Genomic DNA, 16,770 nt, shown 5'->3' with positions numbered 1-16,770 from the left:
TCGCATCGTCGCAGCGCACATCCGATTTGCTCCGATTTTAGCGCGGATCGCTCGTGTGAAATGCCCAAGGGAACGGGACCTGAATTTTTTTTATACTTTTTTTTTTCTTTATCGATGATCGCGTCATTTTACGTCCTCATCGTGTTCACTTGTACATTCTCGATCTGCCGCTGCGACCGGTGAGCTGCTGCTCGTTGCCCGCGCTCGGATTCGCCGGGAACTCGTAGATCGGCTTGAAGCCACCGAACAGCTGGGGCTTGAAATTTTCGGGATCGAAGCCGCTGTTGCTGCCGGGATTACCACCGGTATTGGCCGAGTTATTATTCTCGGCGTTCGTTCGCTCGGTCTGCGCCTCCGTCTCCTGGCTACCGTCTTCCGACTCGGCGTTGCCGGTTCTCTTCTCGATATTTTGCTGCTGCTGTTGTTGCTGTTCTCTGTTCTTATCGTCCCTCGTCGACGACGACGACGACGAAGCGCCGCTACTGGCGTTCTTCGGCGCCGACGTGACGACGCTCCAGCCGTTCTTGGCCGGCATCTCGGCCGACACGCTCGCTACGAAGGGCGCCATGAAGTTCTGGGGCGAGGGTGCCGACGACGACGAGCTGCTCGGCTGCTGGAACGGCAGCAGCACGGGCTTCTCGTCCCTGGGCCGATGATTGCTTACAATACCGTTGTAGGGATCGTACGAGCCGTCCGCCGAGCCGTCGTCGCTGAGATCGAGCCGCTGACGAGTCGACGCGGGCGTCGTCGGCGTGTAAACGAAGGCTATGGGCGAGGTGGCTTTGTTCGGCGGCAGACGCGGCAGAGTCGCCGAGATCGTCGACGTGGGAGGTGGCGGCGGCGGCGGTGGCTGAGTCTTCTTGCCGAACGGTAGAAGATCGGTAAGGTAGGATATGACGTTGAAGCTGCTGTCGCTGCTGCTACCAGACGATGACTCCTGCTCGGCCTGCTGTTGTTGCTGCTGCTGTTGGTCCTCGAACTCTCGATCGAGCTGATAGATCTGCTGATGATTCGGATGAGGATGGTGCACTATGGGGGGCGCGAGCTCGAGATCGTCCCGACCGTCGCTCGGCACCAGCAGCGGCTTCTCGTGTCTCAGGAACGGCTGCTGCTCCGGATAATTCTGCAGAGAGGCAAGAGAAAAAAGAAGGAATATTATTATTCGCGCGTATGTATTTATCACCGGCACGAGATTGAATATTCCGAATTGATTGAGCGATAATAACATATCTCGTATGTAGATTGAGTTGAAAAAAAAGAAAAAAAAACAGAAAAAAATAGGTCACTCGCGCGCGACCGTTAATTCTCTCGCGCGATACGTGGTGAGCACGTATACACACTTACGGACGGACGGACGATGGAGTCAAGTCGGATATGTACCGTTAATCGTATTGGCATTAAAAACTCTTCAAATGGGCATCATACATACGTATACTATAAAGTGTGGTATACGCATTACACGAGCGAAAGGCGTGCAGATTTAACGATTACGCGCACACACACGCGCGTGCGTTCAATAATAATACAACGTAATTATAATGTAATTTTTTTTTTGCATTTTGTACTCACGATTCCGTTTCCCAAATCGGGTTTCTTTATTCCGTAATAAAGTCCCGTGAGCCTGTCCGAGGCGTCGTCGGCGGCTTCGTTGCGCCTGATGTCGTCCTGATCCTGCTGTTGGGAGGATGAGGAGGACTGCTGACCGGGCACGGGCAGTGCGACGGGGGGCAGGGGCCGCTGGGAGCCGTTCGCGGTACCGATCACCACGGACTCGTCGCGCTCGCCGGCACTGTCGTCGTCGCCGTCCCGATCGTCCTCCTGGCTGCCGATGTTCACGGCGCTGTTCACCGGGTAGACGACGTAGACGGGTCCCACTTGGTCGGCGCCGGCGTTGTTGTTGACGTCGTTGTCCTTGCGGTCGGTCTCGTTGTTCAGGGTCGAGTTCTCGTTGCGATCATCGGTCTCGTCGTCGCTGCTGCTGCTGCCGCTCTTGACCTTGAACAGCGGCGGCAGATTCGACCTGATCAGATCGTCGTCCAGTCCACCGCCCCGCTGCTGTATCATCTGCAGGGTCGCGACCTTGGGCATGTGGCCGTCCGAGCGATTCTTGATGAAGACGATGGGCCTCGGCGATATCTGGGGCGGCTCCACGGGGAAGCGCTCGGCGTTCGCCAGCTCGTCCTCCATGCGGTGCTTCTGCTGCTGCTGGTGGGCCCCGTGCTGAGGTCGAGCTTGCGGCGGCAGCAGCGCCGAGGCTGGTGCGGGCATCGTCCCTACCGTATTATCCTCTTTTTTGCGCTGCAGCGCTTGGGGCAGCGGCAACGGCGGCGGACGCTGGAAATGCGACGGCGGTGCCGGCGAGTTCATGGGCTGTTGATGCGGTGGCTGGGGCGGCAGATGAGTACGACGCTGAGACGACGGCGCGGCCCCCAAGACACCCGGATGGAAGTGCGGCGGTGGCGATTGACCATGTACCGGGGGTCGCGGCGGTCTGCCGTTCAAGTAGCTCTGCGCTGCCGGGATGGTACCTGTTAGGTGCAGCGTAGCAAAAATAAAAATAAAATGAAAATTCATTATACATCCCGCGAAAAAAAAGGTAACGAGCCGCAATTTCGCTCGTTAAGTACAGTAATTACAGTCATCGTTTTATAATAACGAGACACGTGGCGATCGAAATCGGCACAGTTTCCGCCGCGCGCACGCGCGAGTAAATAAACAAGTGCCTTCGCGAAGACGCGTATTAGATACAGACATTCTCTCCGTAGCGCAGCTCCTATATAGCAGCAGCGCACAATAGATATGGTGTTTTTTTTTCACCTACATTCCTATCCCGCCGCTCGGAGATAGGAAGCTTTATAAGAAAGTGACGATGGATATTATTCCGTGTATAATGTACGGCAACGGTGGCACGAGATAGTAGTATATATATAAAAGACAGTTCCGCGAAAATATTACAAGTCACATCTGCGCAGGATGGATGGATGGATGAAAAAGTACATTATAGATATAGAAAAAGAAGGAAAAATATTACAATTGACATAGTTTTGACGAGAAATAAGTAGGTAATACCACGTTTATACGCGCGGCTATATATATACACACGTCGTATACGGCAATTCAAATATTGGCGTTTCAAACGGTTTCGCGCCGAGCTCAAATTGGACGACGATAATGATGATATATACGTCGATGCGTCGCTATATAATAATACGGATTTCTATCTCTGGTTACTTTCCCACGTCCTCGCGCGCATACAAAGTACTATACCACTACATAGCCGATGCTTACCGATCTTTTCAGCTCCGCGATGTCCGTGCGACGTCTTGGCGTTGGGCCGGAAGTGCGGCAGCACATTGGGCAGCTTGGGGTCCTGAGTGCTGCCGGGTCGACGCTTGAAGCCCACCGTGGGCATCACGGGCTCGGGTTTGCGCGGCGGCATCGGCAGCCTCTGAGGCGGACGCATGGGAGTGGACGAGCTCGGGCCCGAGGTCGGTGGCATGTGACCGTGAGGCATGTGATGCTGCTGCTGCTGCTGCTGGGGATGTTGTTGCTGTTGATGATGCTGATGCGGATGATGCTGCTGCTGTTGATGAGGGTGTGGATGCTGATGCGGATGCGGATGTTGATGCGAGGGATGATGGGGTTGCTGTTGCGGTGGCTGCGGCGGCGCTGGCTGTGGCTGCTGTTGCTGATGATGATGTCCACCGCCGTGCTGATAATGGAAGTAGTGCGGTGGTCGCTGATTCGGCGCTCCAGTCGGTGGTCTGCTGTAAGGTAAAATCGATTCGATAAGCATCGAGAAAAAGCCGAAGGGGGAAAAAAGATTCGATCGATCGAGCTCACTTCATCGGTGGTCTATCCATCATCGGCGGCGTCAGCATGTCCGTGAGTTGGGGCAGCTTTGGCTGCGGATTGTTGTTGACATTGAGATTGGGCGCGTTGCCGGAAACGCTTCCGGTCACGAAGACACCCTCAACCTCCGGCTGCTGCTGCTGCGGCTGATTCTGCTGCTGCTGATTATTACCTTGCTCGATCTCCTTGACCGAGCCGTCGGCCTGATTGATCACGATCACGTGCTCCTCGACGGGTCTCTGGTCGCGATTGGAGTTGACGTTGGGCTCGGACACCTGGTCGTCCTTCTTGTCCTGGATCCGATGCGGGAACGTCACGACGCTCGACACCTGCACCTCGTCGTTCTGCAGAGACGAGTCCATCTGGTCGTCCTTGTTGTTCTGGTTGATGTTGTAAGGTCCCTGACGATGGGGTTTCGGTGGCTCGGCGTCGCTCACGAAGCCGGCCTTGACCATACCAGCTGGAGGCTGCTGCTGCGTATCTTGTTCATTGTTGTTATTGTACCACTTCTGGGGCGTGTAAGCGGACGATGGCTCGACGACGGCCACGGACGAAAGCGATACCGACACTTTTTGATCCGGAGCTGGCTGTTGTACTTGGACTTTTGAACCCTGTTTAAGAATAAAAAAAAATATGAAAATAATCGCAAAGTTATAAAAAAAGAATAAAGTATAAATGAGCAACTCACGCTCACGCTCATCGATCCGTAAATCGGCCTGAAGCTCGCCTCGTTGACCGGATAGGGTCGCTCCTCCACGGCCGAGCCGTGCGTGTAGTAGCTGCCCTCGACGTTCTGCCGATTGCCCAGCACGAACGACACGGTGTCCTGGTCGTGGGGCACTATGACGTTGCTCGTGCTCTCGGGCAGCACACTGATCACGCTGCCCGGTCTGGTGTACGGCGAGTGAGGCGGTGGTGGCGGTGGTGGGTAACGCATGGCGCCGTGCAACGCAGGCGGTGGTGGCGGAGGCGCCTGAACGACGCTCGACGGATTTTTACCGTGATGATAGAAATCGACGACGTTCGACACGACGGGCCTGTTGTTGATCTCGACGAAGTTCTCGTGCACCGGCGGTATGTGCGGCACGTCGATCGGCATCGAGGTGACCGGCGTCGAGACGGAGGCCGTCGTCTTGGCCGTCGTCAGGTGGATCACCGTGGAGGAGTCGTCGCTGATCGGCGGCGTCGTTGTTGGTGGTACGGTTTCTTCGGACTCGTCGCTCATCGTCGTCGGGGCAGCCGTCGAGCTCGAGTCAGACGTAGCAGTAGTAGACGTGCTCGAGGACAAGGTCGTTTCCGCTGCCTGATAGCGATTGTGCGAGTTGTTGCTGTCAGCCTGCTCCTCGTGCGACGACAGCTCGTAATCGTCGTAGCCGTCGTCGTAGCTGTCGTAGGCCGCTGGCGCGGCTGTCGTCGTCGTCGTGGTCATTCTGGGTGGGCTCTGAGGTCCGCTGTTGTGTCCGTTGTTGACCATCATCGGGTAGTGTCTGTAAAGCAAACGACGATCGTGTAAAATTTAAAAATCTCGGATTCGTAAACGCGTTAAGAATCTTTATAATGCCTACCCCATGCTGTCGCCGCTGAATCCGGTGCCTTGGAGCTTCTCGATCGGCAGCATCTCGTCGTACTCGTCGACGTCGTAGCGATTGGCGTTGGTCTTCGGTGGCTTCCACGTCGTCACTCTGGGAGTCGGCGGTGGCATCGGCGTCGTCGCTTTCGTCAATCTCACCAGTTTCGGGGACGTGTATTTCTTGATGATTTCCACGGGTTTGGGAGTCGTCGTGGTCGTTGTCGTCGACGTCGTCGTTGGCCTCATCGTCGTCGTCGTGCTAGTCGTAGTCGTACTCGTGGTCGTGGGAGTAGTTCTGGGTTTCATCGTCGTCGTCGTCGTAGTAGTCGTAGTCGATTTGGGATAATAAATCCTGCGACTCGGCGTACTCGTGGACACCTGTACAAATTTTCAATCGTAAGAATTTACATCTATTCAACATTCGCTCTATAATAGTTATATATCCAATATTTACCCTGATAGCCGTCTCCTGGTGATAGGTCGGCCGGTGATTGTTGATGTTGTAGCTGTTGGAGCCGCTCTGCACCTTGGTGTTGGCGTAGCTGCTCGAGATCAGCGGATAATCCTGCCGCTGCTGGTACTTGTCCGAGCTGTACTTCACCGGCAGATTGAGAAAGTCGTGAAAGCTCGGCGAGTAGGGATTGATCTCGTTGGGGCCCAGACGGTCGACGCCCTTGCGCTTGCCGTCGTGATAGCCGAATTTGCCGTAGGCGCCGCCGTAGTCGTCGTTGCTGCTGTCCTCGTCGTTGCGAGCAGCCGCCGACTCCGTGGCGGAATCGTCGCTGCTCTCCTCATCATCGTCCTGATAGATCTCGGAGATGTTGAGGGCCTTGAGCGGCGGCGCCTTCTCCAGATCGATCTCACCGGTGATGGGATCCTTCTCGAGGGAGAAGGGCACGCCACCGTTGAACGCGAAGGCGTACGGAATTTTGTACCTGTACGAGCCGCAAGATGTAGTCGTGAAATTTGTCGATCGTTTCCTATATAATGTAGTATATAAAAATATGAAGATGCTCACCTCGCCTCGCCGTCGGGATAGCTCGTCGCGGACGCGCTGCTCTCCTCCGCCATGAGGTCCGTGTCGTCCATGCGCTTCTCCATCATTTCCTGGCCGTTTTTGTTGTCCAAGTGGCCGCCCATGAGAAAGTCCCCGGAAACGCCGCCGCACGTTATCGCTGCAGCGGCGAACAGGAACGTCGTCCATTTCAGCGGACCCATTTTTCCGTTGATTTTCTATATCGCACAGAGAGAGAAAGCAAAAGTCGAGTCTTAATACAAATCAGAAAAGTTTGACAATGACATTATATGTATATACCGTTAGTCGAGGCGATCGAAAATTATAATCGCTCCCGAAGCGCGCGCATCAATCGGTATTATAACGCTTTTATTTTTGCAGTATATTTCATATATGTATAAACCGGTCGACGACGACCGGCAGGCGCCCAACCGATCGTCGTCACGGCGTAGCGGCGGGGGGGCTTTCTTTTTCAATATTTCCGCGGCGTTGCGCGCTCGAAATCGGTGTTTATCTCTTTTCAAGCTCTCGTATATATATATACACTATATACACGCGACCGTAATACATTTTAGTCGCTCGAGCGGCAGCGGCAGCAGCAGCAGCTGTCGCTTTTGCCGATAACGCGCAAAAATTTACCGTAATAAATTAACGTGTCGCGCGCGCGCGCGTATTGCTTCTATACACGCCCTTGATTGCACGAGGACCCACTTATTTTATCTTTTATGCGACGAGGATATATCGAGCTGCCTACTTCCGAAATCGATTTTGTTCGCGCCGGAAAAAGAAAAAAAAATGTCTACGATGTCGCATTCGTTGAGATGCGCTACGTTTTTTTTTACGAGAATACGAGCTTTATTGTGATCCGCGTTAGTATGCGTACGAGCAATCACGTATAGAAAGCCTACTTACGAAGCGAATTTAAAAAGATGGCTCGTACTTAGAGCTCGTGCAAACCGCAACTGTATAACGTCATAGCGAATTTTCCAACTCTCCTGATTCTTTCTTTCTTTATATTTTTTGATCGATCGAGCCAAGCGATACTTTCTTTTTTAGTACGGAGTGCCAAAAATATCCATTTTTTCCCATCCTCGTCGCGTTGGATAAAATCAACCTCTGCGCTCGAGGATAAAGAAAGAAAGAATGAAGATAAAAGAAAAAAACAACGAGACAACTATGAATCAACACACAAAGGCACGTATAGAACGAAGCAGCACATCTCTTTATAACAATGGGATGTATAAGTACTGCACTCTGAAACACAGAGAGAGAGAGAAAGAGGCAGCAGAAGACGAAAGAAGAAAGAGTAAAAAGGAGGATATATATGCAAGGAAGTGTGCGCGCCGAGGCTCTCTTGGCTCTCTGACACAGATTCCTCGACTCGTGGTCATGGTCACGGCCGTTGCCGCTGCTGCCGCTGCTGCAACACCCATATACACACGCACGTATCGCAGCGTGCGGCGGCTGCTCGTTAGCATGCACTCCTCGCTCGTTTTATATATTGGCAGCTGACTTTTAGCATTAATGCGCTCGCCTGACCTCTCTTTATACATATTATATACTCGCGCAGCGAGAGTCTGGGTCGTCGAGCCGCCGCGCGACCGCATCGTTCGAGTGTCCATGCGCGCGGCTCGTAATATACAATAATGATGATGATAATAATGTATATAAGCGCGCGTGATTGACGATTTTGTATACGCGTACACGAGAAGATGACGACGACGACGATGCGCTCGATACAATGTACGCGTTATATTATAATATATACGGATCCACAGCCTCGACATTTTGGACTCGTTAAATGGACGTGGATATAATTGATCGAGGCGCATGAACGATGTTTATAAGATTCATTGAATTAACGACGACACGACTGATTTTCGCGCGCACAAGTGCAAGCGCTTGTTTGTACACTAAGCAGCGCACATGAGTTTAACGAGCCCGCGTCGATGAATTATCGCGTACGCGTATTCGCGTCCAATGAACGATACATACACGCATGTATGTGCATATCCAAATAGGAAAGTTTACGCTGATTTACGCAGTCCCAACTATGCTCGCGCGCGGTCCATTATTATACATTATTCACCAGCCCCGCGAGAGAGAGAGAGAGAGGAAAAGCTTTATATAACTATACGCGAGCGAGCTATTGATATTTTCACCTGCCTCGCGGATTGTTTTTACTCGAGATAGGAGAAAAAAAAGGAGAGCAACGCGAGCTAAAAGAGCAAAAAATTGCTTCGGGAAAAAGGACGAGAGGAATCATTATAGCTATGTGCGTCGATTGAAAAGCGAGTTGTTTTACGTAAGCCGCGTATACGCGATATTTATAAATGCACAGGATACTGCAAAGAAGAAAATTGCGAATATCCGCACGGTCCGATTGACGACGATACACGCACGGATATTTAGCGTGCGCGTGCATTAATCACTCTCTCGCGCGCTACGAACGGGTGAGAAAAAATTATCCCCCCAGCGGAGAGCTGGGTTATAGGCCAAATAGAGAAAGTTGATAATATGATTTAAGTCGCGCGCGCGCGAGTCATAATCGCCGCGTGTACGTATGTATGTGTGCAGTGTATGCACATTTTTATAATATTCTTATAATACACGGGAAATGAATTAACGATCTCTCTCACTGTCTGTCTTGTACTGCTTGTACCACACGCATATATGTGTGTGATACGTATTGATAAAGAATGTATATACGAGCTTGTCGCGAAAACGCGAGCACGTTTCGCTTTCGAAAAACAAGGCCCGATAAATGCCCGTGAATTTATATGTTTAATCGGCGTGGCCAGAACGAGCGAGGCTCTGCTTAATGTACACAAGTATTCGCACACGAGGGCTACTGACGCCGTTGTGTGATTTATCGAAAAATCGAGAGAGAGAGAGCGAGTTGCAGTCCGCAGCGCAGGTGGGTGGTCGCGGCCGGGCGATCGGTATAAACAAGGAGCTGCGCTGGGATATCAAAAATAACGAGGATATATTTATAGGAGTTTGACGATTTCGACGACGACGACGCAGCTATGGCGTGGCTGGGTATAATAACTTGGATCGCGTATATAATCCCATAAATCGTGCAAATTTGTGCAAAGCTCTTCGCTTTTCCTATAACAGCGGTGAAACTTTCCGATCTATATATGCATCCAAAAGTCTCGATGTCGTGTTAATTAGGCTCCGGTGATATAGCTGCCAACATCGATCAATGGTCGATTTATAGCTCGAGCTAAGTTAATCCTTGCAATATACGGTTCGATAATCCTTTCGTTAGTTCGTTTGTTTTGTACTTTTGTCCATAGCTCGATCCGATACGCTCGTTTATAACGAGACTCGATTGCGTGAATGGAAAAAAAGGAAAAAGCTGCTATATATACAAATAATAGCCGCGGTCAGTTTTTTTTCCTCATCTCGCGCCCGATTCGATGCATTTCGATCTCGTCTTGGTCGTATCGACTATTACCGCATAAAGCCAAGCGAGTGCGTTGACGTTCGAGAGTGCATCCTAGCGGCATTTGCTCTCGCTTCTGTCGCTTAAACCTGTATCACACACGCGCACGAGGTGCGCATTCCGATTTACCAGTTCTATATATATTTTTTGTCGACTTTCTTGTTGTCGCTGATACACATGTATATATAGAGGCATAGAAGCGCATCATCGGTTATGTTATACGCTTCTGGTTCAGCAGCTGCAGCTCGCACACGCGACTTTATGCGTACATACGTACCGTGTATTATATATACCTATATACTCGCACTTTCGAGATCGCAGCGCGACAGTGAAAAGTTCACGTGCCTATAATGTGCGCAGCAGTCGCATCGCGTGTCGTAACAGCCCGCAGCATCGTGTGTATACGTGCCCGATTAACGCATTGTGATTTTGTAACAACAACAACAGCAACAAAAAATTGTGCAGATATAGTTCGGTCGCTGTTGCAGAAACAGTACATACAGGTATATATTATATTCGCGCTCATCTTCTATGATAGCGCGGGGCCCGTTATAATGCGTGTTCGGCCGTCAGACCGCGTCCACGAGGCAAACAAATTAGTTCTGCACGTGTGTGTGTGTGAGTGTATCCATCCAATTCGAGACGTTACTTTTTTTTTGTTGCGCGCTGCGCTTTCGTCTTTCATCTCTTTTTCGGAGCGAGAATCATCGTGTGTGCGCATATTGCATATACGCGCAGCGAACGAGTGCACGAACGAGTTGAAACATCATCGCGCCACATGCAGACACACACGCACACACACAAACACACGTGCGGACTTTATAATATTATACATGTGTATAAAACTTAACGGTATTGGACAGCGCATACGTATGTATATTGAACGCCGAGCGAAATAAGCCGAGGATCGTGCAGGTATGTGTCCTCTTATTAGACCACATTGCACTGCACTGCGTATCCTATACCATAATGAGATTTGTATCAAAGTTTTCGATTAACGTATAGAAAAAACGATAATAAGAAAATAATTTAAAACAATTTTCGGCATTGCTTCGTACGTTAGTCTCATATGTGTGACACGAAAAGAAAAAGAAAAAAAGAAATTTAAACAAAAGCTCAACTTCTCGAGATCGATATAAAAACGCCTCCGTTCAAGGTATTTTCGTCCTCGACTTTGCTCTAACCGGTCATTGTCAAGGTTCAACCTCGACAGCAACTTACTATACAGCTATACATAATCGGCAACGAGATATCATTGAAATACGTTCGCGCGCGCGTGTATGTGTGTGTGTGTGTGTACACGGTACGATGCACTCGAGGCGTGCGCCTGGCGAAATCGTTGTTATATATATTATTATGCCAGAGCTACACAAACACTCCGCATCACGCACGCGTAACCGTAATCTTTGGTGCATCTACGTACGGAAATATCTGTACATTATATATACGGCACCACATGCACGATTCTCGCGGTGCAGTGGTACAGTGGGATTTCGGGACGACCTACTTATCGCGTGCATATATACAGCAACAGATTCGCTCTTGCTTCTTCTTCTTCTTTTGCTCGTTCCTCTTCTCCTTTGCTCTTTCTCGCCGAAACATCGTGTACAACGATCTCGTATATAGCATATTTATAACGTAGTACGCGAAGGAATTTAGGCTTTCGTAAAAAATGAAGAAGAAGAGGAGGAAGAAAAAAGTACATTTTAATTCCCCGATGGGTTATTAGGCGAAGTTTCGATAAAAATGGAAAGCCGTCACTGTACATATATACATGGTTGGAAATCTTATTAATCTCACGGGTAACGATTCAATCGTGCTGTACCTGTATATATATATATACCTGTGCCACGGTGACGCGGACCGGAGCGAGCGCCGAGCGTTATTATCGTCACTTTCACGCGCGTTCGCGCGCGCGAGCTTAAACGTTTGACGCACTTGTATATAGGTAGCCGAGGCATTCGCGCGATGAGCGCCGTACAAAAGGATGAAAATGGTAAAACGATGTCAAATTCTCAAATACGTCCTACATAGATTAAGAGATTTATACTGCTCGGCGCCGAGTTATTGTCATTCAAAGAAATTTCGAGCTTACTTATATACTTATAACTTTGGCGCGCGAGAGGACTGAATTTCTCCTAATATAATGTCCGCGTCCGTCCGGCAGTGATTTTTTTTCTCTCTCTCTCTCTCTCTCTCCGTTCTTTATTTCGACGTCTATTAATAGAAACGCGCGCGGGTACTGTATATTTTTGCGGAAAAACAAAAATAATGCATGCGCAGTTAAATGCTCAGCTCGTAAGTTACGTCAACTCGTTAGTGTGTACGTATGTGTGTGTGTACATTATCTTAAACGCGCGCGTTTGCGCTCGCGAGCGCGCAATAATAATTGTCTGCGCGGAAAGCGAAGAAAGTTTTTGTCGCGCCTATATATAAGCATGGGAAAAATAATTCAGTCGGAAAATATCTTTCTCGCGCGCAGCTTAGCTAGAAATATGTACGATACGTCGTCGTGTGTCGTACGTAGGTAGGTTTTCCTTGGCGCTATACAGGGGATAATGATGATATATTATATATATGTTTCGTGCCTGCTATCGCGCGAAACGCGAGCATAACGCACACCATATAGACACACTCGGAAACATTCGATTAAATTGCCAATTTCCAATGATAATTTGCTATTCTGCGCGCGCGTGTAATGCTCGTTTACACTCGCGCAGATGTAGATCGGAATGCGAATGCATAAGATAAAGCCACTTAGCAGTGGATAGTAGTAGTAGCCCGTTGTTGTTTCGTATACACGCTCGTTCGTTTTTTTTTTCTGTTCCTTTTTTTTTCGAAATAGAAATTTAAGCGGATTTCCCTGGCTGAAACACGCACACAGGCCGCTCTGGACTGGACGCAGTGATATATTTATACGCAATCAAAAGGGGGAGTCCGCGCGCGTTAACGCGCGCCTTCGGAACTTTCTTTCCAACTCTCCTCTTTATATACATAGAGGCACGTCATTCGGAGTCTTGTAGCCGTATGGGATATAGGTATTTATTAGCTGTGTGCCTTTTGCACACGAAAAGTTACTCTGTGTCCGAGGCGAGTGAAAAATTGAGCGCTCTACTTAATTAACGCGCGTGTTTATTGCGATAGCCGCTCGTGCATTCGCGTGTGTGTATAGTGTGCACCTATCGACGCACAGCTTCGCGGCTGATTTTTGCGGAAATCGAGGCGTGTATAATCGTGCGTAGACATCTCTCTCTCTCTCTTACTCTGGAGAAATAGATATCAATTAAAGCTCGCGGATAATGATTGTAGCACATTAGTCTTACGTACACTCGAATGGATCGCTACCTTTTGCCCATATATCTCGAAAACATACTTTTTTGTCGTTTTACAGATATAGAATTCGACCGTGAGTTCCAAAGGTTCCGTTTATGCGCATATACACTCACAGAGACGTAAACACGCAAAAGTAGTCAAAGGACCGTAATACACTTATACGCGTATTTACGAACGACGATACGCGCCGATTCCGCGCGCGCGGGCAGTTCGAAGCTCTCTCTCTCTCTCTCTCTCGCGTGTGCACGCGCGTCGCGGCAGTTTTATACCGCTAACGTTGCCGTTTCTTTCGCGTTAAGACGTACTTACTACTATCGTAACGTAACGTAAACGCAACGATCGTCGCTGTAGGAGCCGCGTGCCAAAGCTATTAACACGTATTATTACGATTCGAGATAGATCCTGATCGGTATGGGTCGATACTTTATTGCAAGAGACAACGACCGAAACCGTATCGTTGCTAATAGGGTGTTTTGATGTATTATCGTTCAACGAGAGATCCGATGGATGAAATAATTTGGAAAATATTCTCACGAATCGATAAACGATGTATCATATAGTTATTGAATGGATGGTACTCACTCGATGCTGATCAAGTCCTCGTGGATGAACAAATCTTCTCACATTAGCTTCTATCCTCGAAAAAGCTTCAACGATGTATTCTCATTATCTGCTCCGAATACTCGCGAAATTTTTTTTGATCGACAAAGTGCTTCTCAACTGATCATGTCGAGAAGAAAATGCAAAATTGTTGTTTTATTTTTCACTGTGTCTCTTACTCTCTTCTTCAAAGTCAACCTCTCGGGGTTGAAAAAATTTAAAAAAAATACTAAAAGCGAAAGCGCCTCGTCGCGCGCCTCTATCTCAAATCGTTCGCAATGCGTCTATCGATCTAACGTGTATACCTGCGCCGTATACGCGTAAGTGTATATTTTTCGTGTTATATGTGCGTGTCTCGCAAAGTCTCGCCGGGGACTGTATTCCCGAGTTGTTGACGCTCGGGCCCCAAGGAAGAAGTTGGTTGGATGGTGGCGACGACGACCCCTACCGAAGGCCGCACAGCCGCCGCTGTCGTCGTCGTCGTCGTGCCCGAGTGGGAGGAGGCCCCGAGAACGGTACGATGGAACAGTTAGCCGGCGACCCACATTTCTTCTCTCTCTCGCGCGCTCGTACATATACGCACACATACGTACACAGACATAATACTACACTTGCTGTGCTCGCGTATATACCAAACCCATGAGGCACACGATAAACCAGTGCCAGTTTCTTATGTTCGCCATGCGTTATATACATACACTTTTCTTATGTATTATTTCTCATTCATACGAGACGATGACGATGTTATACCTGCGAATAAATAGATTATCTCGCGCCCACGATAATGTTATATGGTGCGCGAATTTGAATGAAATGACGATTGTTTTATTATTACGATTTGAAAAGTGCATTTTTCGTCGGTACACATCTACAAATGAAATGTATCTCTATTAACAAACGTTGATTACACGAACTATGATTTCTCGATAAGAATGGGATACTCGTAGGCACTTTTCTCTCGATAGATATAATTTATTTCTTTTTTTTTTTTATAGACGTGATTTTTTTCATTCCCTCTTTTTTCTTTTTTTTAATTTTATAATAACTAGAGATACGATCGGATTATAGATAAACAATATGCACGTACCGACACGCAACGAACGCTCACGTATAAAATGATAAAATATCGGCCGTAATTACTAATGCTCTATCTGTCAAATGATCGTTTATGCTTTACATATAAGTCATAAACGATACTTGTATATAAATCGGTAAACCGACTTTCTTACGCACGCATCGAATCGTTCGCTTGCTCGACGCAGGTCGCGTCCGAAATATCATTATAGTTGCAAGCGAAACAGCGATCATCGTGCATCACCATGAAGTACACCTGCGCATTTCCGCTTGTTGTACTTTTGCTGCTGTCGAGCTTGGTCGAGTCGCGCGATATAAGCGCCGATCGGCCGGGGCTGCAGCAACGCCGCGAGCCGCCTCATCACGGTAAAAGTGCTCTCATGGCTCGTTACATCGTCAACGAGGCGAGTAAGTTTCATCCTGTTCCGTGTATACATAGTTCGCTAATACAAAGTTAGATATCATACTGTGTGTGTGTGTTTCGTTGAGTCTAGACTGGACCTCGGTGGCGACGATCAGCACCGACCCGAGGCTGACGAGCTATCCCTACGTCAACATCGTGTCGAGCAGCGATGGGCCACTGGGCAACGGCAGCGGAGTGCCCTACTTGTTTCTCACGCCTCTGGACAGCACCAGTAAAGATCTCAGCGTGAGTCTTACTAATCAATTGAATAAATCATAGTACATTTGATTTCGTTTTAATGGACAACCTCGATTTGTATACATGATATTTTAGAAAGATAATCGTGCAACCCTGATGATGTCACTCGTGCAGGGTGACTGGTGTAAGGTCAAAGGCTACGACCCCATGGACCCGAGATGCGCTCGAGTTATCATCAGCGGTAGAATAAAATCGGTAAGCATAATACATATAAATTGCATGTACATATTTCACAATGATGTATCCATACGTAGGTAGAAGAAAAGGACGTAGACCACGAATCGGCCAAGAGTGCAATTTTCGGACGTCATCAGTGGCTCTCCCACATGCCGGCTAGTAAGTGCACCTCATCGTAATAAATTTTCTAATACATTTCTCGCAATAATCACGAATTCCTCTTTTCTACGCACTGACGCAGATCATCATTTTTACTTCGCTCGTATGGAAATCGAGACGATCGACGTGCTGGCGTTTTTCGGCGGCGCGGCGCGCGTCACCCCCGAAGATTATTACCGAGCCAGCGAGGAGTCCCTTCGCGCCTACCGATCGCTTTACCGATGACGATGATGCGACGCTACATAAACTTCTATTTTTTAATATGTGATGTGTGTACACACAATCTCGTGTGACACGCTTTCGTCGTCGTATTAAAAGGAAAAAAAAATAGGAAATAAAACGATCAATCCGTGAGAAATGGGAAGTACCTATACTACGTACAAAGATAAATCTGCCGTTATGTTAGAGTATAGTATAATAATGACGAAAATTGCGCAATGCGCGACGTCGCGACAACGAGCACAACCACCTGTCCTACGTATACACTGTATAATACACTATCTCTAATGCCTGTTTACATCCTACATTTCTTCTGTAATTCTGCGTAAAAAAAAGTATAATATATAACGACGTACGATTCCTATATGTACGCTGCTATCTCGATGCGCGTATCTCTCGAAATAAAGAAAAAGTACGAAAAAAAGTAAAAAAAAATAAGACTGTGTTTTTCCTTTCAATCGTCGTCGCATCTATTACATACATCGCAACAGCCGCAAAGAAACGAGAGCGAAGTTTCGATAAAATGATACAAATTTTGGAGTCTTGCACGCGACTATAATAATGAAGCGAAATATGACTGCACCGTCGGACAGGCAGAAAATCATTAATCTGCCGAAGAGATTTGATCAGCTGTGGCCGCTCGCGTTTACAACAGAGGG

The 16,770-nt window shown here is 48.5% G+C and overlaps 2 protein-coding genes across 2 annotated transcripts; one reads left to right on the top strand and one right to left on the bottom strand.

Moving 5' to 3' along the window:
- Window positions 1-6,640, bottom strand: LOC106653579. Its single transcript, XM_014373081.2, has 10 exons — window positions 6,441-6,640; window positions 5,877-6,357; window positions 5,418-5,800; window positions 4,537-5,339; window positions 3,844-4,447; window positions 3,700-3,767; window positions 3,289-3,492; window positions 1,570-2,528; window positions 509-1,123; window positions 1-412 (listed from the first exon to the last, which is right to left on the bottom strand). The coding sequence occupies exons 1-10, from the start codon at window positions 6,638-6,640 to the stop codon at window positions 146-148; spliced, it is 4,584 nt and encodes a 1,527-aa protein (XP_014228567.1). The 3' UTR covers window positions 1-145.
- Window positions 6,641-14,965: 8,325 nt separating this feature from the next.
- Window positions 14,966-16,172, top strand: LOC106655664 (protein CREG1-like). The gene is made up of 5 exons (XM_014376180.2): window positions 14,966-15,303; window positions 15,390-15,544; window positions 15,632-15,751; window positions 15,811-15,892; window positions 15,975-16,172. The coding sequence occupies exons 1-5, from the start codon at window positions 15,141-15,143 to the stop codon at window positions 16,115-16,117; spliced, it is 663 nt and encodes a 220-aa protein (XP_014231666.1). The 5' UTR covers window positions 14,966-15,140; the 3' UTR covers window positions 16,118-16,172.
- The last annotated feature ends 598 nt before the right edge of the window (window positions 16,173-16,770 follow it).

Source organism: Trichogramma pretiosum, unplaced genomic scaffold (genome assembly GCF_000599845.2).
Source record: "Trichogramma pretiosum strain Unisexual culture from Peru unplaced genomic scaffold, Tpre_2.0 scaffold1, whole genome shotgun sequence".
Lineage (NCBI taxonomy): Eukaryota > Metazoa > Arthropoda > Insecta > Hymenoptera > Trichogrammatidae > Trichogramma > Trichogramma pretiosum.
This window is presented reverse-complemented; position numbering and strand designations above follow the sequence as displayed.